The 21,554-nt window shown below is 44.6% G+C and overlaps 1 protein-coding gene across 1 annotated transcript in view; it reads right to left on the bottom strand.

Annotated features, from left to right (window-relative positions):
• Positions 1–2,301: 2,301 nt before the first annotated feature.
• LOC120928939 (P2Y purinoceptor 2-like) overlaps positions 2,302–21,554 on the bottom strand; it is a 64,306-nt gene continuing 45,053 nt past the window's right edge. The window contains exons 2-3 of the mRNA XM_040340048.1: positions 10,745–10,910; positions 2,302–3,345 (exon numbers count right to left, since the gene is read on the bottom strand). Coding sequence (XP_040195982.1) covers positions 2,379–3,329 — 951 coding nt within the window. The 5' untranslated portion in view covers positions 3,330–3,345; positions 10,745–10,910 and the 3' untranslated portion in view covers positions 2,302–2,378. The remainder of the gene's footprint in view (positions 3,346–10,744; positions 10,911–21,554) is intronic.

Below are 21,554 nucleotides of genomic sequence, written 5' to 3'. Positions count from 1 at the left end.
ACTGAAAATGAACTTCATAGAAGCAGCATTCCAGGTTTTCCAAAATGTAGGTTTAATGACAGGTTTGTCCAAATCGTAGGTATAACACTGTGATTTTAATATCTTATTGATGTCATCTCAATAATTAATAATAGGACATAACAAAGCTATTGTGTGGCCCTCTGGGTATGTTGAGGGCCACATTTGTGTTGACTGCCATTCATCTAGGTCTTCTAGTTTATTAAGGTATACTTGTTTAGTGTATTAATGCTTCTAGGGTCTTACATCAATGTAAGTTTTGAAATACCTGGCCTGCTATTGCCGATCTCCTTCTGAAAGTGCTATTTGCTTGGCTTTCTCTCAATACTTGAAATTATTCTCAGGAAACATAACTTTGATGGGTCACACGGTTTGACCTGCCTTCTCCCAGCTTGATAAATGCCTCCACTCCCTCTAGCTAATCGCTTGATTATATTTAAATTGTACAAAAAAAAATACATTAAAAGCTCCAAATACTTCTGAAACTGCAATCATGTGACCCGTGAGATATCATATCTTCTATTTGCTAGACTTCAGAGAAGGAAAGTCCACCTTTGGGTGTCCAAGTTGCTGCTTGGGTGATGTGGAAACTGCGCATTGGTTGTCCAGCAGTGGAAATTCTCAGAATACTGTGTGATGACATTACAGCAAGAGGGGGCAACAAGACTTGTCAGTGAAATAATAGAAATAGTACTACAGCGCTAGTGTGGTGTGATTCAAAAAGAAAAAACAACAAAGATAACCAAATGATGATAGCTGCATACATATGTAGTGTACTAAACCAATATAAATAAATATAAGATGTAATAATGCGCTAAAATCAACCCTTAATGCTGTACAGTAAATATCCAACGTGCAATGAATGTGATAACACTCCAGATAGCATACATTACAATATAATGAGTGGTGAAAAAAATGCTGAGTAGATGTACTCCAAGACAATAACGTGATGTGAATAAATCTGTGCCACTATGCAATTAAGGCAACAATAGGCAATTCACAGTCCGTGCATCTAGACTAGGTCAGTGATAATGGTCTCCTAGGGTACGCTCATTACTCCACAGCGCTTCCTACCACAGCCTATTACTGACACTTGCTGATCCAGAAAGACGGCTCATGAAAAAAAAAAAAGGCAAAAAAAAAAAGAATGCTCATAGCGCAATAAGTAAAGCCAATGAGAACGGGGACTACAGCGATGTAATCACACTCACGAATCCCTGGACAGAAAAAATGTGCAGCCTCTCATACAGCTCAGTGTAGCGATCTCCTCATACGGTTCTGTCTCCGTCGATCGCGTCACTTGGCTCCTCCCCCATGCGTTACGTCACTCATCACATGACTTAATCATGGGTCTGTGAATTGCCTATTGTTGCCTTAATTGCATATTGGCACACATTTATTCACATCACGTTATTGTCTTGGAGTACATCTACTTAGCATTTTTTTCAGCACTCATTATATTGTGGTGTATGCTATCTGGAGTGTTATCACAGTCATTGCACGTTGTATCTTTACTGTACAGCATTAAGGGTTGATTTTAGCGCATTATTATATCACATTAAGACTTGTCAGTGGCTGGCATAGACTGAAGCACTGGACCTGTTTCCATTCTTTGAAGAAGTGATGGTGATGGGGTTTCATTTTGCACAGAGATGGGCTGTAATGATCATTTTATCTGCCAGGAGTTCAGTTTTAGGTATGGGCCTTATTGGTTAAAAACATGACAGAAATCAAAACTTGACTTTGGCTTACCCAAAATATTACCTATTGATACAGAGTCTTGAAGGCCTCGTACACACGACCGAGGAACTTGTCAGAAAAGACACATCGTTTTCCTCTACAAGTTCCTTGTTAGGCTTGTCGAGGAACTCGACAAGCTTGCTTTGCGTACACACGGTCAAGGCAAAATCTCCTCGTTCTCAAACGCGGTGATGTACAACACATACAATGGCAGGGGAAGTTCGATTCCACTGGCACAACCCTGGGGGCTGCTTTTGCTAATCTCATGTTACTGCGTGTTAAGTAAAAGTTTGGTAAGAGACAATTTGCACTTTTCAGTCTGTTACAGCGTGAAAAATGTGTTATCTCCATTACAAATGCTACTTTTACTCCCGTCTCATACTTTATTCTGAGCATGCGCGGGTTTCTTAGCATACACACGTCGAAAACCAGCCCGACGAGGAAATAGAGACTCCCGTCGAGGAAAAAGAGAACTTGTTTTTTTTTTTCCTCATCGAGTTCCTCAACAGTTTCCTCAATGAAAAACGTACACACGACCGTTTTCCTCGGCAAAAAAGCTCTCCCACCAAGTTTCTTGATGGATTCTGTTGAGTTTCTCGGTCGTGTGTATGAGGCCGTAGTCAACTTTCTCTTTCTGTCATATTCCTTTGTCTGTTCCTCCTGACTAAGCGGAACCTCCAAACCAAAAAGTACAAGACCGGGTCGATGCAGCTATTGAGGCTGGCAAAAGGTCGTGTGGATTTGTAGGCTGCATTAACAGCATCTAAAGTAGGACAGGGGGCAGTGTTCACCTTACGGTAGTAATAGTAGAGTGTACGGGTGACATGATATGGCAAAAAGCAGGTGATGAAAACCACAAGGACCGTGATAATGATTTTAACCGACTTCCTCTTGGATTTCGATGCTTGTGTGGCAGGCACAGTTGGCATTAGAAGCACGTAAATCATGTAACTGTTGCAAAGAAGGAGGGCCGTGAAGGGGACACAAAAGAGCAAAACCAAGGTCACTGTATTGAAAATAACAAACTGGTCAAAGAGTTCAATATTTGCTGTGTCGTGGCAGATCCTGCTGTCATCCATTTGGCTGGTGGACACAAAATACAGTATTGGTGACTGAATGCCAACAATGACCACCCAAATGGTAATACAGGCAATCCTTGCGTATCGAATATGACCCCATTGTAGAAAGCGTATTGGGTAACACACTGCCAGAAAACGGTATACACTGATGCAGAGAAGGAAGAGGATACTGCAGTACAGACTGGTGTAGAAGAGGAAACGGACTATCTTGCACAGCGGCTCGGAGAAAGGCCAATCATTGGCTTTGGAGTAATAGTAGGCCAGCAGTGGAAGGGATAAGACGTAGAGAAGGTCTGACAGAGCCAAGTTGAACATAAAAAGTGTGACCACCTTCCATGGCCGAATTTGGAAGATGAAAATGTACAAGGCGATGATGTTGAGGACGAATCCAACTGCAAAAACAATAGAATAGGCCACAGGCAAAAGGATGTACTTAAAGTCTTCTTCAAATATACATCTGTAGGTCAGATTCCTTTCCTCTGAGTCACCCATGAAGTAAACCAAAGGACTGAAACAAAAAAAGAGAAACATTTTAAGAAACTACACAAAAAATCCCAATGAAATTTAAGTTCCAGAAGCAGACAAACTTTTTGTTTCATCTTTGATAGAATAGGCAAAAGATACATCTGTGTTCTTATTGAGTACATTTCCCCTTGGCAGGGCAGGAAGTGATACAAAATATCCCGATGAGGCCAAAAGAGAGAAGTTGAAAAGAATTAGAACATCTGACAATGGGATTGATTTAATAAAACTGGATAGTTCCAAATCTGGTGCAGCTCTGCATAGAAACCAATCATCTTCTATATTTTTGTCAAAGCTTATTGAAAAAGCTGAAGTTAGAAGTTGATTTTACACTCCTCAGGCTTTAGTAAATCAAACTCAATGTCAGTGGTGGCCCGTCCATAGGGGGCGCCCGGGCGCCGCTCCCCCCCTCCTGTAGTCATAAAAAAAAAAAAAAGAAGAAAAAAAACGGACCCTTTAAGGCTCCGTACACACGGTCGGACAAAACCGATGAGAATGGACCGAGGTTCAGTTTCATTGGTCCAAACCGACCGCGTGTATAGCCCATCGGTCTGTTTTCCTTCCGTCCAAAATTTTAAAACATGCTTCAAAACTGGACCGCTGCCCGATTGGTCCAAACCGATGGTTAGTACAGAAAGCATCGGTTCAAAACCCGCGCATGCTCAGAATCAAGTCGACGCATGTTTGGAAGCATTGAACTTCGTTTTATTCAGCACGTCGTGTGTTTGACGTCACCGCGTTCTGACCCGATCGGTTTTTGGAACGATGGTGTGTACGCACATCAGGCCGTCGGGCCACTTCAGCGGTGAGCCGATGAAAACGGTCCGTCGGACCAGTCACATCGGTTTGGTCCGACCGTGTGTACAAGGCCTAAGACTTTAAAAATGTTGTTCTGCAGCGCCGCCCCCTCTGGCTCTCGCAAATAACATACATTCATGGATTGCATGAATGTATGTTATTGTGGGCAGCTGCCACTGGTCTATTCAGATGGCCGGACATAGGGCGCCGGCTATCTGAATAACGGTAGCTGGTTGGCTGTGCGGAAGTGCCTATCAGAGCCAGCGGCTATGATAGGCTTTCCGAGTACAGCCCTCGGCTCCCGGATTTCTTATCCTCGGAACGTACGGGGGCTGCGTTCCTTGGATAAGACTGACGCGTCGCTGGACAGAAGGGTCTGTTTTTACAAGGTGTAAACAGTTTACACTTTGTAAAAGCAGCCCTAATTTTGCGTTTGCAAACTAAAACTTACGGAGAAAAAACGAAGCTGAAAAGCTTTGTGGATCTCCGTAAGTGCTAATTTGCATACCCGAGGCGGCATTTCGACACGAAATGCCCCCAGCGGCGGATGCGGTACTGCATCCTAAGATCCGGCAGTGTAAGTCCCTTACACATGCCGGATCTTCTGCCTAACTATGGAAAACTGATTCTGTGGATCAGTTCCATAGTTAGAAACAGGGATACGACGGCGTAACAGCAGTTACGCCGGCATATCCCTTTTGAGGATCTGGCCCCCTTAAAATAACTTGTCTTTAGGAAACCCCTGCTAAAAAATGATGAGATGTATAGCTTACAGGACATTAAAATGAGGAGTATGTTGTAGGTTTATTATTAAATAAAGGCATAAGAAAAGTGGTGTATTTTGCACCCACAGAGGTTTTCTAACAATCCTCCACTCTTTAAAACTTATTGTTTTGACATGAACGAATATTAATAAAAAAGAAAAACTGCAGTGTCCCTTTAAATGGATGTAGAATAGAAAGGCGGCATATTACATGCACAGTGGCAACAATGGGCACAGTGGCGACAATTAAAGGGCACAGTGGCGACAATTGGCACAGTGGCGACAATTGGCACAGTGGTAAAAATTGAGGGGCACAGTGGCTGCGTTTGATGGCATGGCACAGTGGTGACAATTGATGGCACAGTGGCTGTGTTTGATGGCATGGCACAGTGGTTGCATTTGATGGCATGGCACAGTGACTGCGTTTGATGGCATGGCACAGTGACTGCGTTTGATGGCATGGCACAGTGACTGCGTTTGATGGCATGGCACAGTGACTGCGTTTGATGGCATGGCACAGTGGTGCGAATTGATGGCATAGTGACTGCATTTGATGGCATGGCACAGTGGTGATAATTGATGGCACAGTGGCTGCGTTTGATGGCATGGCACAGTGGTGACAATTGATGGCACAGTGGCTGCGTTTGATGGCATGGCACAGTGACTGCGTTTGATGGCATGGCACAGCTGTGATGTTCTCTTATTCACTCCTATTTGTTCTGTTAAATATACCACTGAGACCATTTTGTTATAGTTGTTCAAACAGTGCCAAAAATATTCCCTTTGATTCTGCCAGAAGATTAGACTGATACCTATTAGCATTGTGCCTAGCAATCCCTGTAGACTACAAAACACCTTTTGCCTTGTGTTTTGGAGAAAATGATTGTTCTTTAGTCCTGGCAAACATCATGTCCCTAGGCGACAACATTGTCCCTCCATAGATAAAGTACACTAAGGCCTGATTCACACCTATGCATTTTTAGTGCTTTTTGCATTTTGCAGATTTGCACTACAGAACGAGTTCCATAGGAAACCATGTTAAATGGCCTGTAATGCAAATCAGCAAAATGCAAAAAGCACTAAAAATGCATAGGTGTGAATCAGGCCTAAGTGAGAGTTGTCACCCTAGGACAGGAAGTGTCATGAACAGGTGAGACCAGAACCGTGTGAACTATGACAGAGGAACCCAAAACATATATTAAGTGAGTAATTACGTTTATTAAAGATAAGTGATATAAATATACAAACACTTCCAACCCTAAACAGTGAACAACCAACCAGACAGTGACCCACAGATAACAAATAAGTATATACAATAGAAGGGGAGTACCGGAATCATAAACGTAGCCATGCCAGGGTCATACACAGGAGATCAGCAGATGGGGGCAAGGAACAGGACAGGGAGAAGATGGATGGGATCAGGCTGCAGGGCAGGGATGCAGGACAACAGGGTAACAGGAGGGATGGGATCAGGATCAGGTTCACAGGTACACAGGATAAACAGGATAACAGGAACAGAATCACAGGTTTGCAGGTACAGGTCAGGGCACAAGGAAGATACCAGGGCAAGTGTGTGAATGGTTGCCGGGTATTAATACACACACCTGCAATAAGTCTCAGGTGACACTTGATCGCAGGAGGTGATGTCTGCTCCATACTGCCATGAGACACCCGCTGGTGGACATTTGTACTGCGGCCCAGGGATCTAACAGTGCCACTAGCAGGTGAAACCTTTCATGAAAGCTCCGGACTGTTAGGAGACACCCACTGGTGGACACCAGTACTGCGATCCACAGGACTGACAGCGCCACCAACAGGTGAAACCTTTCCTCACAGGAAGTCTGTTACTGATCTGTTAAGCTGCAATAAAATATATTTTTGTTCTTGGATTCAGATATACTTTAGTTGCTGTTTATGTCTTCTTGTCCTCTATGTCTTGTACATGTGTCAGGTCACCTGAAGCCAGGTGACAGATGCACCCCATTGGGGTCATGAGTGCACTGCTAAGGTAGTGGACCCTACGGCTGACTGCTGCGAATGGAGCTCTGGGTGGTTCATGAAAGCAGGTCCTCTGGAGCACCAACAAGGAACACACTGGGAGCTAGAGCATTAGATTTCCCAGGGCGCGCAATCTAAGAGCCAGCAGGTGTTCACCAGGGCCCCTGATGGTGGGGATGGACTTCGTTGCAACTGGCTCCAGGTCGCTGCCCCCAGGGTCTCTCAGCTCACGCTAATGGTAGGCTACTGGAGGATAGAGAGGAAGCAGCAGACCAGGACAACAAGGGATAGTCAGGAGATAAGCCAAAAGCTTGGGGCAACAAGCAGGCAGGGATAGTCAAAGAACATGCCAAAGGTCGGAATATGAAGCAGACAGAGAAAGTCAAGAACAAGCCATGGCTGGTAAACAGAAACAGACATAGAGCACACAGGAAGCCAAACACACAATATAGATCAGCGAGGCTGGCTTGCAGTGCACAGGTACGTTGTTTGCGTAAGTCAGTTGGGGAATATGGCCGGACTTAATTTACGTTAACACCGAATACTTGCAACATCATTTGGAGCAATGCACGCTGGGAAATTTTGCTGACTGCGCATGTGCAGTTCATTCGGCGCGGGGACGCGCCTGATTTAAATATTATACGCCCCCTACTCGCCGAATTTGAATTTGGCCGGGAGATTTACGCTACGCCGCCGCAACTTTACAGGCAAGTGCTTTCTGAATAAAGCACTTGCCTCAAAAAACTTGCGGCGGCGTAACGTAATTTAGATAGATCTAAAGATCCGCTAACCTATCTGAATCCGGCCCTATAACTTTCACACAAACTACTCAATACACACTAATTGGGATTTTTTTGGCCATAGACATGTAGCAGAATACATTTTGGCCTAAATTTATGAAGACATTTTCTTTTATTGGATACGTTTTATAACAGAGAATACATTATTATTTTTTCAGAATTTCCAGTATTTTTCCATTTATGCAATAAAAAAAACAACCCAAGGGTGATCTAATACCACAAAAAAAAAGCTATATTTGTGTAAAAAAAAAACAGTATAAATTTAATTTGGCATTGCATGACCGCGCAATTACCAGTTAAAATAGTGCAGTGCTAAATAGCTTTAACCACTTAATTAAGGCCTACGTCCCTGAGCAGAAAGTCAAAAGTTGACTGGTGTAGTGCTTTGTGCCTTTTGTGGGGTACCCTTCAAAGAACAAGGGTCATTACAGGCTAATTACTCCCACTGTTTAAAACATTGACTACTACTGGTCATGAATGGGATAAAACCTTCCGCAGCTCAAGTGGTTAAATATGTGGCAAATTTGAAGAAAAGCGGAGTAAATAAGGTCCATAAATCATGGCCATAAGATCTGTATCCATTCTAGACATTTATTTGTGCTGGAAACCGTTAAGCATATACCGTATTTATCGGCGTATACCGCGCACTTTTTGCCCTAAAAATCAGGGCAAAATACGCCGATACCCACTTCCCGCGCCGAGTTTGAACCACTGCGCCGGCATATACCGAGCGCAGTACACTCGGGTATAGTCGGGCAGGCTCGGCTCCTCTCACGGCCACGTCCTAGACGTACAGGACGCACAGGACGTGACCGCGAGAGGAGCCGAGCCTGCCTGACTATACCCGAGTGTACTGCGCTCAGTATATGCCGCGCAGTGGTTCAAACTCAGCGCGGGAAGCGGGGATCGAGCGGGGAGGACACCGGACCAGACGAGGAGGACACCACGGAAGCCGCAGACGGACGCCGGACCCGACGAGGCCGCCGATGGACGCCGCGCAAGACACCACAACTGTAAGTACTAAAATGTTTTTTTTTACAGGAATGCGGGTCCACTTTAGGGGTGCGCGCTATACCCCGGAGCGCGCAATACCCCGATAAATACGGTAATTGTTTTAAGGTTTGTGTAGAAGACCACCTTTGCTGACCTCTCCTTCTTAAATGCTTTTTTTACTGGCTATCATGATAAATGATTGGTTTCAGTACTTTCTGAGGCTCTGGCCTAGAACAAGTTTGAAGGTCAGGAATTCCAACTTCAATCATTATTCAGCTCAGATTTTTGCATCTTGGTTGGTAGTAAACTCAATGGGAGGAAAAAACCTCACTTATTATTATTTGTTTTCGTATTGGCCATGGTGGTATCTTACACACACCAGCAATAAATTATTTATGGTGATATAGCACCCTCTAGAGTCTAGCTAGTGTGCTAAGTGTACAAAGTTGTTAGAGTAGGTACATTTCGCTTGGCTTGGCTGGCAGCCAAGCCTGTGTTGAATCTAAGTCAGGGCTGAGTAACACTTGGGAGGCTGGATGACTCAGTAGGCAGCATGTCTTGGAGCTCCCCCTGCTCTCTGGAACCTTGGAGAAGCTTCCTGAAGTAGAGGGTGGAGTTTAAGAGGAGCGGCCTGGTGTATTGAGGAGGGACCCAGACAATCCCCAGTAAATAGACTGATAGTGGGTGGGTACCTCATAAATACTCATGGGTCAGGCCAGCAAGGGGCAGTCAGGTGGAAGATGAAGGAGTGCTGAGGAGGCTGTCGTGGCCCTTGAGGGTGCTCTCTAGTCTGGGGGGGGGGGTTGACCACGGGCCTGGAGGGACCCTCTACAACACAAAGGATATCTTTCCTGGAGGCACAGGAGCAAGTGTGAGGTCAGCACGTCCAGGAGTTCTCTAGGAGAGTCAGCTGGGTGGGCTGGTGAGTGTACAGTTTGAGAGGACTGTGGTGTCAGTCTGGGAGGACTGTGGGAAGTAGCCAGGAGGGCTAGTGAAAGGGGCAGCTGCAGCCGGGTGGGCTGGCAGTGCCTGAAGAAGGATCAGTAGCCACAGGGATGTAAGCTGAACACTAGACTTTGCTACACAACCAAAGGGGCCCTGCCTGTAAAGGGCTTTAGCTTTGATCTGCCTAAGCGCTTTGCCAGATTTACTTAAAGTATACCAGCTAAGTCTGTGTTTGCAAACAAGTGAAGTGCTGGAGGAAGAGAAAGAAGTGTATATAGACTGTATGTAGAAGAATTGTCCCCAAAGTTTTTTGAAGTCAAGTGAGCATCCCATAATACCCCTATTCCGCATCCAAGTTTTATCCCCTCAATAAAAATACAAAAACAAAGTACTGGACTGTTCTCTGACTCTGGGAGCCTGTGGGTGCTTGGCTATGCAGGGTGGAGGATCCCTTTTCACTCACGGCTCCTACGCGGGGTGCTCTACAGTGGTCTGCAACTTTCCTCTGCTTTCCATTTAACATTATAATGGTAATTGGAACACAAGAATGGTAACGTTGGATACAAAGACATCTTCAATTGATTAGATCATGTATGCATGTCCCATCGTTCTTTAATGTCCATGGCTAGCTATAGAATGGCTCTTGGTGTTTGATGAAGGTGGAGAGCCTCAAGGCTGCAGGTAATAACAGTAAGGCCTCGTACACACGGTCAAGTTTCTTGGCAAAAACCAGCAAGAAGCTTGCTGGTTTTTTTTTTTGCCGAGGAAACCGGTCGTGTGTACACTTTTCAACAAGGAAACCGCCGAGGATCTCGTCGAGCCAAAAAGAGAACATGTTCTCTATTTCCTTGACGGCAATGGGAAAATTTGGCTCGCCGAGATCCTTGGCGGCTTCACAAGGAACTCGACGAGCAAAACAATGTGTTTCGCCCGTCGAGTTCCTCGGACGTGTGTACGAGGCTTAAGAGGCTCCCTGGTGTACAGTCCACCTGATAAGCTTTACATGTTTATTTACTGACTGAAAAATATATTTCAAAGTTCTAGTTCTGTTTAAAAGCAATTAAATTATGAACTCCCGTTAAACCAACCTGTGTATGGCTTTACAGGTCTGTGGATTGGCTATCACCTCCAATATCCTTTCTTCTTTCCTTGCCTCCCATTCTTTGTATTTGTTTTCAGGCACAACCTTTGAGAACAGACGTAGTTGCCACTTCCACAGGACTTACATCAATAATGATGGAACGGATCTGCAGGCTAAAGTACAATAAAGGTGCACAGTGAGTTTTGTAAAGTAAACATTCCTAAAACTGTCAATATATTTTCTTAACAACCATTGCTACATATCAGGAAATTACACACATTTATTCTTAGTTTATGTGTCTTACAATAACAGAAAGTTTTTTCTTTATACTTCCTAAACTATTACACATTGAAGTCTGTCAATAAATAACTGATTAACAACCATTACCATAAATCAGGAAATATTGATTTCATTTGTAGGAAAAAAAAAAAGAGAGCGAAAGAAACAAATTCTGGGTTTTGGTATTCCTTGAGACAAGCCGATGTCCTATAAGAAGTTTGTCAATGAATAGATGCCCTTTATTGTGGCAACAAGGGACTAATGGGCTATTTTAAATGGTGGCGTGAATACCTTCTTTTGGCCATTGCAATGGGAAGGATGTGAACACCAAATGTGAGTGATCAGAAAGAGAATGAACAGGTAATTCAGTTCTGTGTTGAGGGCAATGGACACCAACCACTTAATTAAGGCCTACATTCCTGAACAGAAAGTCAAAAGGTATAGATTGGTGTAGTGCGGTGTGCTTTTTGTGTGGTACCCTTCAAAGGACATAGGTTGATTCCTCACACTGTTTAAAACATGGACTACTACTGACCAACCAGTCTACAACAAGGTCTGATATAATCTCCTTATAGGCAGGTGCCTACATGGTGCCTACATGGTGGGTTGTTGCTAGTAAGGGAGTATGGGCTGCCCAGGTGGGAAAGGGTTAACTGGGTCTGCCAGTTTCCCTGGCTTTTTGGGTTCTGCTCTCCACCCTGGTCAGCCTATAAATTAGGGGAAGGCTGGGCTCAGCAAGCGAATGGGACCGCATGGGAAAGGAAAATTCCAACGTTCTACTCACTGCCAAAAGTGCACAAAAACATCAAAGACCCCCCTGGCCATCCGATTATATCTGGCATTGGTAGTCACACTGAAATGGCCAGTAAGTATGTGGACACACAGCTAAGACCTCATGTTATGGGCCTACCCTCATACCTCAAAGACACCCTTGAGCTGCTGAAAGTTATCAAAGGCATGACGGTGCCAGTTGGTGCTATCATGGCAGCGATAGACATTGAAGCACTCTACTTCAGCATCCCCCATGACAAATGGCCGGAGGTGGTATCCCGCTTCTTGAGAGAGCAGGATCACAATAACTGGAAAATCTGTAAATCTGTCACTAGACTACTTGAGCACATTTTGATGAATAACATGTTTATTTTCAATGGCTCCACTTACCTCCAGGTACAGGGGGTTGCGATGGGGACATCTTGTGCCCCATCGTATGCCAACCTGTACCTGGGGGGGATTGGGAAAGAGACATATTTTCGGATGATGCCGCCATGATATACCTCCTCCACATTCTCCTATGGCGGAGGTATATCGATGATGTGCTGGTCATCTGGACTAGGTCAGCTGCTCTGCTGTCTGATTTTATGCAGTATTTATCTATTAACGATTTCAATCTTAAATTCACTATCCAGTCTGATGCTAGAAGCATTCCCTTCCTTGACCTTAGACTTTTTCTCAATGATGATGGTACACTATTCAGTAATTTATATAGGAAGGAAACAGCGGGTAACACCATCCTGCACTATTCTAGCTCCCACCCGCGGCCCCTAGTGCAAAGCATTCCATACAGCCAATATCTTAGGTTGCGTCGCAATTGTACAAGGGAAGAGGATTTGGAACAAGAAGCACATGCCCTGTACCTACGTCTATTGCAAAGAGGGTACAGTAAGAAAGTACTGAAGAGGGCCTATGCCAAGACCAAATTAAATACACGAGAGATGTTGCTATTTAAACCCAAAAAGAAGGAACCTAATTCCACCACCAAAATTATTACAACTTTCAGTGCCCATCAAAATTTTTTCGCCAACTGATTAACAACAATTGGCATTTTTTGTCAGAGGATCCTATCATTTCCAAATATGTCTCAGCGAGACTGGAAATTGTCTATAGGAAATCCAGGTCAATTAAAGATGGTCTAATACATAGTCATCTCTCTCCTGACATACTAGAGACAGAAGCATCTGGGGGATTTGGAACCTATCAATGTGGCCACTGTGATCAGTGTCCATGGATCCAGGAGGGTGATGGATGCCCTCTACCCAGAGGTGGCTTCCTTAAGTCTAAGGTATTTGCTGACTGTACTACCATTGGTATCGTCTATTTGGCCACATGCCGATGTGGTGCTTTCTACATCGGCAAAACCAAATGGCCATTTGCCAAGAGAATTCAAGACCATCTTTACTATTTGGATGCTGGTCTTCTGTATACCCCAATATGTAAGCACGTGGGGTTAAATCATAGCTATGACCCATCGTTCATATCATTCTTTGCCTTAGAGGTCATCCCCTTTCCAGAGAGGGGGGTGACTTCGATAAGAAGATATTGCAACGTGAGGCCCGATGGATATTTGACCAATGGGCCACCTACCCACCGGGCCTCAACACTTCCCTATCCTTTAGACCTTTTCTTTAGAATCAACATATGCATTTATGTGGGATTTGTTCTTTATGTATTGTTCAAATTGTATCTATTTTTATTTCCATACATACCTTATTTGAATCTCAATACTATTTCTAGGTTATTTGAACAAATCCCCTCCTGTTTCCTCCCCCCCTCCCCTCCTCCCCCCGACTTTGGTCCTCCCCTTTTATTTTAAATATTTTTTTTCCTCCTCCCCCCCTTTCTCTCCTCCCCCCCCCTTTCTCTCTTCCCCACCCTCCCCCTCCATCTCCTCCGTCTTACCAGCACGATTATGTATACTGGTTATATTAGCCTGAGATTTAGTGCACTAAGTATTATTGCCAATTACCTGAATGTCATCTATACATATTATCTAAGTTTATTCATTTTATGTTGTATTATGATACAATATTGTACTAAACTGCTGTATATACATTATTTCATTCTGTTACCATGACTGTGCCTAACGCTCTCCATTATTTCCCAGCTGCTAAGATGTCTTGGGGATGTTTAGGGCTATAAGTTTGTGTGGGTATTCGTGTGTCCCACTAGGGAGGTGTGTCCTTCTGTGTTACACCTCCTTCCCCTGTTGATTCCAGGGTGTGCGCGCGACCAATGTAGGCATGTCTGGCTCATCTGAGCCCTACAGTACCTGCCCTGTGCGTGGGGCGTGATGCGCCTCAGGCATGCGTTCCATGCGTGCGTCAGCACGCATGGACGCAATCGTTGCGCGCGCACCGTCTGGGACACACGGGCCGGAAGTGAAGTCAGAGGTCATTCGTGACCTTTCACTTCCGGCAAAGGTAAGGTACTTAAGATGGCGCTGACCATTACTATGTCAGACGCTGTCTTGAGTACAAGGACCCAATACAAACCTCAGATGGCCAGTTGGGAACTCGGAAACGTCTACACAAGCTTGGAAGCCTCTTTCCTGCTTCATTGGAAATTAATCCCTCCACTTTCTGAGCCAAAGGTAAATAGCGTTCACTTACCAAGCAATTTATGCTGATAGTGTCTGTTTGCTACGAGGACTTCTCCTTTTACCCGTATAAACCTTGTATATAAATATAATGTTCTTATACTGTACTCCTCTGGGTAAACCCCTTTGTTAAATGGGCATAGTATAACTATTTAAGTACTTGAGCATAGACTGCCCTGGGATATTATAACCTCATATGGAGGCTTGCTGCTACATGTGCAATTACACGTGGGGCAGTCTCCTTACCTGAGGGACTATATATCCACTACTCCATTATGGGGTACCTCTCTATAATTCCTGTAGCACAGTCACATTCAGATTATTTATACCTTTTCCTAAAGCAGCAAAGTAGCTATAAATATATACTGTTGATTCTTGGCATTACTCATATGCGGTGCTGTGACATCTTAGCAGTATAATCTTTCCTGGCCAACTGTCATTACCACTATTCCTCTTTTGAGTTATTATAGTGTAGTATGTATTTTTATCCAGTATAACTGTGTATATCTGTGAATGGATCACGTTTGCAGATGCGCACAGGGTACCCGAATATTACCTTATATACTTTAACAATTTGCAGACACTTTATTGGCTCGTGCTGGGTCTCCAATTACCTTAATATCCGCACATCTAACGGCTAAGTGGATCTGGCTTCCACTGGTCATTGTCCGAATCGCCCCTGCCATCCGTGCCGCCGGGATCCTTTGAAGTGCGTTTTGACATGTCTTTTGGTTTAGTCGTTAACAGAATTGGTGAGCACACAGATACTATGTTCTTTTTTGTTATTAAAATGTATAATGTATTACAATGTATTAATTATTTGTGTACTAACGGCATATTCTTATGTCATACACAGACCACTAAATCCAAAAAGATTAAGTTGCAAGGCCCTGACGAAGCACGAAAGTGTGAAACTAGTTGGCAACCTGCATATTATACTTTACCTCTGCTTTTTGTAACTATTGTGGTCGAATTCATGTTATACTTGTTTTTATGAACTCTTTATATAAATAAACTTATTTGATAAATTTGTAAACCTCTGTGTTTGGTGTACTTACCTTAGTACTACAATTGACATCTCACATCAAAAATCCCAACATTTGGAAGAGGGTCTCCCTCTACCATATATGTATTTTGTTTTTATCTGCTTCTTTTGATGGGATTGTGAGCTATTGCCATCTGGTTTGGGAAACAATTCTACCCACCCCCTCTCTTTTTTACGCATGGGGAAGGAGAAGAGGGTTCAGTAATAAGACTTAACCTGGAGTAATCCTTGATCACCATCACCCTAAGAAAGCCTATCTGATGAAAGATTTTGTCACTACTGGACTTCTACCTGCAAAGGTATGCCTGGGCAGCTTAGAAACAGCTAGCCAAGGACTTGAATGTTCTTGAACTGTATTGCCACAGCCTTCGAGTAAAGCTTTGTTAACTGTGCATGAGCCTGGTCTGAAGATATTCAAAGGGGTGCATGGTGGTACATGACATATCGGAAGAACAGGGTTTCCGAGTCACACAAACAGGGTACAGGAGGAAAGCCACCACAAAGGGGTAACTCAGCAGGAGGGTCGGAGCAGAGAGTAGTTACTACGGGTAACCGTGAACTGTTGAATATGTACAGAAGCCAAACAGCGAGCAGCAGTACCAAGCTCAGATGACAGGTCTTCCGGTAGCAAGTGGGTCGGTATTCTGCTTATTTCCCTAGTGGAACACTGTATGCTACACAACTGCACACAGTGTAAGCCTCGTCTTTAAGCTGGGGTTCGCCTTAATGATGAATGTAGGGTTGGCAATAGAAGTGTAGGGAGATAGCGATCATGGAGTGCTGGGAAACAAAGTGTAGGGAGATGGCGGTCATGTAGTGATGGCAATAGAAGTGTAGGGAGATGGCAAACATCTAGTGCTGGCAATAGAAGTGTAGGGAGATGGCAATCGTGGAGTACTGTCAATAGAAGTGTAGGTAGATGGCGATCATCTAGTGCTGGCAATATAAGTGTAGGTAGATGGCGATCATGTATTTTTGGCATCATAAGTGTAGGGACATGGCTGTCATGGGATGTTGCCAAAAGAAAATATGAAATATGTTTTGGCGGCAAAAGTGGGAACAACTCAATATTAGGTGGGTGGCCGTAAGGTTATGGCCAATGGGTGTATAATACAATGACTGGGCTTTGTCAGCAGGATCACCAGGTGAAATCAAAGGGGAAAAAAGCCTGAAAAAGGTCTTAGGTTTAGATACAGTTTAATTTACAGGCATACGTCGGTTTTGAATGAACTGACCATATTGAATCTATTAGTAAGGGGTTTTACCAGATTATACTTTAATTTTGCAATGAGTAATCCTTAATTATGATCAGATTGTGTAATATTCTCTTTACTAACTGGTCTACCCAGATTGTCATCCATATGTCTCAGTCTGTGCCATGTATTATCACACGGTTCATCTGTCCTCGTGATAATCATCTACGCCCAGCTCTGCTGATAATAAAAACTACATAATTCAGACGTTCTATTTATAGATAGCTATAGATAGATCATGCAAAATGTTTTAATTAAAGGCATAGGATGGTTTTCCCTTCTTAGTGGGATATTTTGGCGTAGCGTCTACCATGTGACCAGTAGAGTATAATTTAAGCCAACCTTTAATTATCATACCAACACCCCTAATCTCATCATAATATTCAATTAAAGTGTTTGATTGCCAAAACCTTTTTTGTTTCGGATCAGGGCTGGATCTAGCCTGTCTGATCAGGGACTGCGGTAAAAAAAAAATTGTGGAGCCAGTACAATCCCGATGGTTGAAAAAAAAAAAAAAAAAAAAAAGATTCAAGAGTTGTAACCTGAACCCTTATATATATATATAATGTAATAAAATAGCATCACCAATAATTGTATATGATTTTAGGTTATGTCGTTTTCTTTCTGAGCAGCACCAGAAGCTGTATCAATGGTTACGAATCAGTTCTCTTTAGATTAAGGGCAGAATTGCAAGTTATTGTTACTGTGGGACGGGAATACATTGGGGGAGATTTGCAAAAACTGGTGGAGGCTGGGTTCACACTTGTCCGACAAACGGTCCTACATTGGGAGCCTCATGTAGCATGACGTGTGAAAATCAATGTTTCCCTATGAGAGCCGTCCTAACTGGTCCTACACAAGTCGGTCCGACTTTGAAAATGCTCCCTGTACTACTTTTGGTCCTACATTGATCCTACTTCAACCCATTGAATATCATTGAAATCCAAAGTAGTATCCTGTTCATGAAAGTAAGATAAATGTAGGACCAATGTAGCAGAGCAAAGTAGGATGAAAGTAGTGTAGTAGTGTAAACCCAGCCGGAGGCAGAATCTGGTGCCAATCAGCTTCTAACTTCAGCTTCTTCAATCCAAAAAAATCAAAATAAAGATTCTGGGCCAGATCCACGAAGCAGTTACGGTGGCGTATCTATTGATACGCCGCGTAACTGCTAGTTTGCTCCGGTGTATCTTTGTTTTGTATCCACAAAACAAGATACGCCTGAAGCTGGGCTAGATCCGACTGGCGTACGTCTTAGTACGCCGTCGGATCTTAGGTGCATATTTACGCCGGCCGCTAGGTGCCGTTTCCGTCGTTTTCCGCGTTGAGTATGCAAATTAGCTAGATACGGCGATCCACGAACGTACGTCCGGCCGGCGCAATTGTTTCCGTTGTTTCCGTAAGGCTTTTTTCGGCGTATAGTTACCCCTGCTATATGAGGCGTACTCAATGTTAAGTATGGCCGTCGTTCCCGCGTCGAATTTTAAAAATTTTACGTCGTTTGCGTAAGTCGTTCGCGAATAGGGCTTTGCGTAGAATGACGTTCACGTCGTAAGCATTGGCTTGTTGCGGGTTAATTTCGAGCATGCGCACTGGGATAGCCCCACGGACGGCGCATGCGCCATTCCGAAAAAACGTAATTTACGTTGGGTCAAGACGTATTAGCATAAAACACACCCCATCTCATCCATTTGAATTGCGCGCCCTTACGCCAACACAGATACACTACGCCGCCGTATCTTACGGCGCAAATTTTTTGAGAATACGGGAAATACGCTGTAAGTTACGGCGGCGTTGTGTATCTGAGATACACTACGCCGGCCGTAAAGAAGCGCCACGCTTCGTGGATGGATCTGGCCCTCTGTTCCTTTACAGCATGTTACACAGCACAGTGCTTGTGCTTTGTCATTTGGCCCACCTTTTAGGTAACACCTAAAATGCCTGGTTGATCCTGCCTGGCTATACCCTCCCCCCTGTAAACTGACCACGGTATATCATAGCTACTGAGCCCTGACACCGTGGTTTACATGCCTCCTTCATCTGCAGCCCTACTGTTTCCTTCTCTGTCCTCTCCTCCCTCCCCTCCCTGCCTGCTCGCGTCAGTGCCCGCCCCCTCCCCTCCCTGCCTGCTCGCGCCAGTGCCCGCCCCCTCCTGCTGCTCAAATTACTTTTCTTGTCCTAAATAACCCTCTCTATGTCCTGTGTCCCCCTTGTGTGTGTTTTATGAAATATAATGCCTTCTTTACCTCATTTCAGAGCGTCTCCCGGGGATCACGTGACTGGCCAGCTCTCTCTCTCTCTTCTCATCCCTCCTGACGTCACTGAGGAATCTCGGCCCCACCCACTGCACCTATCAGATGGGGAGAAAGAGAGCTAGAGAGCTGGCAGGTCACGTGAGCGCCAGGAGATCTGTAATGAGGTAAAGAAGGCATTTCTTTCTTTTTTTTATAAAACACACAGGCTTACACAGCATTAGAACACAGAGAGGAGTATGTGGAGTTGTAAAAGTGGGTTAGCAACCACTTTAACCACTTGTCCTCCAGGAGATTTACCCCCTTCCTGACCAGGCCATTTTTTTGCAATACAGCACTGTGTCACTTTAACTGACAATTGCGTGATCATGCGACGCTGTACCCAAATAAAATTGATGTCTTTTTTATCCAACAAATAGAGCTTTCTTTTGGTGGGATATGATCATCTCTGTGGCTTTTATTTTTTGCGCTTTTGAAAAAAAAAATTGTTTTACTTTCTGCTATAAAACAAACAAAAAAAATGTCTTCATCAATTTAGGCCAATATATATTCTGCTACATATATTCGGCAAAAAAAATCCCAATAAGCATATATTGATTGGTTTGCACAAAAAGTTATAGCGTTTACAAACTATGGGATATTTTTTTTTATTTTTTAATAGTAATGGCAGCGATCAGCGACTTATAGTGGGACTGTGATATTACGGCAGACATTCTGACACTAACTGACACTTTTTGGAGACCAGTGACACTAATACAGTGATCAGTACTAAAAATATGCACTGTCACTGTACTAATGACACTGGCTGGGAAGGGATTAACACCAGGGGCGATCAAAGGGTTAACTGATTGCCTAGCCAGTGTTTTTTTACAGTGTGGGAGGTGCTTTTACTAGGGGAAGACATGAATCTTTGCCCCTGCTTTGCAAAAACACAGGATCCATGCCTTCCTTCTGATGGAATGGCGATCTGCCTTGTTTACATAGGCAGACCGCTGTTCTGCTTCTGTGCTAGATGATCAGTGGGTGCCGGCTAACATCAAGTCCATGGTACCCGCAGATCAGCTCCCACTCTGTATAATCACAGTGGGAGCGGCCTGCTGGCAGAGAGCATGCATGCCCCAACCTGGAAATGCTGGATCACATACTAGGTACGTGATCGGGCGCAGCAGTACCAGCTTGCCGCCATGTATTTAACAAATATGGTCAGCAAGTGGCTAAGCTTTGAGGATAAAAGATAGAAGCTGATTGATTACTATGCAGAACTGCACCAGATTTTGAACTCTCCAGTTTTGGTAAATAACCCCCATTGTGTGTGATGGTTGGTTGGAATTGGAGCCCATGAAAGACACATGCTTTGTATATTTATTGAACATCCAAGCCATACATGCAAAATCAAAATGCACATCAAGGCAGGGGCGGATGCAGGAGGGGGGGCAACGGGGCAATTGCCACCCCCGAGAAATTAGTGGCAGTTGCAGAACTTACGGCCCCTAAGAGTCTGAGCGGGCGGTAGTTGCGGAACTTGCTGTGCCTGAGAGTCTGTGTGGGAGGCTCTGCCGCGAGTGAGAGTCAGAGAGTGGGCGGTCAGCTGGTCAGCTCTGTGGGTGAGCGGGCGGGTGGCCAATCAACAAGCCGGCGGCCGGGGGAGCAGAGAGATGACATCATCTCTCACCGTCCCACGCCCGCCCTGCATCCCTGCAGTAACTTCCGCCCTCACTGTGCAGGCAGGAGAGAGATTACATCATCTCTCTGCTGCCTGACTCTGACAAGCAAAACACCACCTTAGCAAGTGAAAATCCGCAAGGTGTGGCAGGTGAGGTAGCAAGTGACAATCTGCATCTGGTGGCAGACAAGTGACATTCCGCAACATGTGGCAAGTGACAATCCGCAACTTGTGGCAGGTGACGTGGCAAGTGACAATCTGCATCTGGTGGCAGGCAGGTGACATTCTGCTTTATGTGGCAGGTGATGTGGCAAGTGACAATCTACAACGTGTGGCAGGTGACAATCCGCAACGTGTGGCAGGTAATGTGGAAAGTGACAATCTGCAACGTGTGGCAGGTAATGTGGAAAGTGACAATCTGCAACGTGTGGCAAGTGATGAGTCGCAACGTGTAGCAAGTGACAATCTGCAACGTGTAGCAAGTGACAATCCGCAACGTGTGGCAGGCGATGTGGCAAGTGACAATCCGCAACGTGTGGCAGGTGATGTGGAAAGTGACAATCTGCAACGTGTGGCAAGTGATGAGCCGCAACGTGTAGCAAGTGACAATCTGCAACGTGTGGCAGGTGACAATCCGCAACGTGTGGCAGGTAATGTGGAAAGTGACAATCTGCAACGTGTGGCAGGTAATGTGGAAAGTGACAATCTGCAACGTGTGGCAAGTGATGAGCCGCAACGTGTAGCAAGTGACAATCTGCAATGTGTAGCAAGTGACAATCCGCAACGTGTAGCAAGTGACAATCTGCAACGTGTAGCAAGTGACAATCCGCAACGTGTGGCAGGCGACGTGGCAAGTGACAATCCGCAACGTGTAGCAGGCGACGTGGCAAGTGACAATCCGCAACGTGTGGAAAGTGACAATCTTCAACGTGTGGCAGGTGACAATCTGCAACGT

The sequence above is a fragment of the Rana temporaria genome, chromosome 2 (assembly GCF_905171775.1).
Source record: "Rana temporaria chromosome 2, aRanTem1.1, whole genome shotgun sequence".
NCBI lineage: Eukaryota > Metazoa > Chordata > Amphibia > Anura > Ranidae > Rana > Rana temporaria.
Note: the sequence above shows the minus strand (reverse complement) of the source record. Positions and strands in the feature narration are given on the sequence as shown.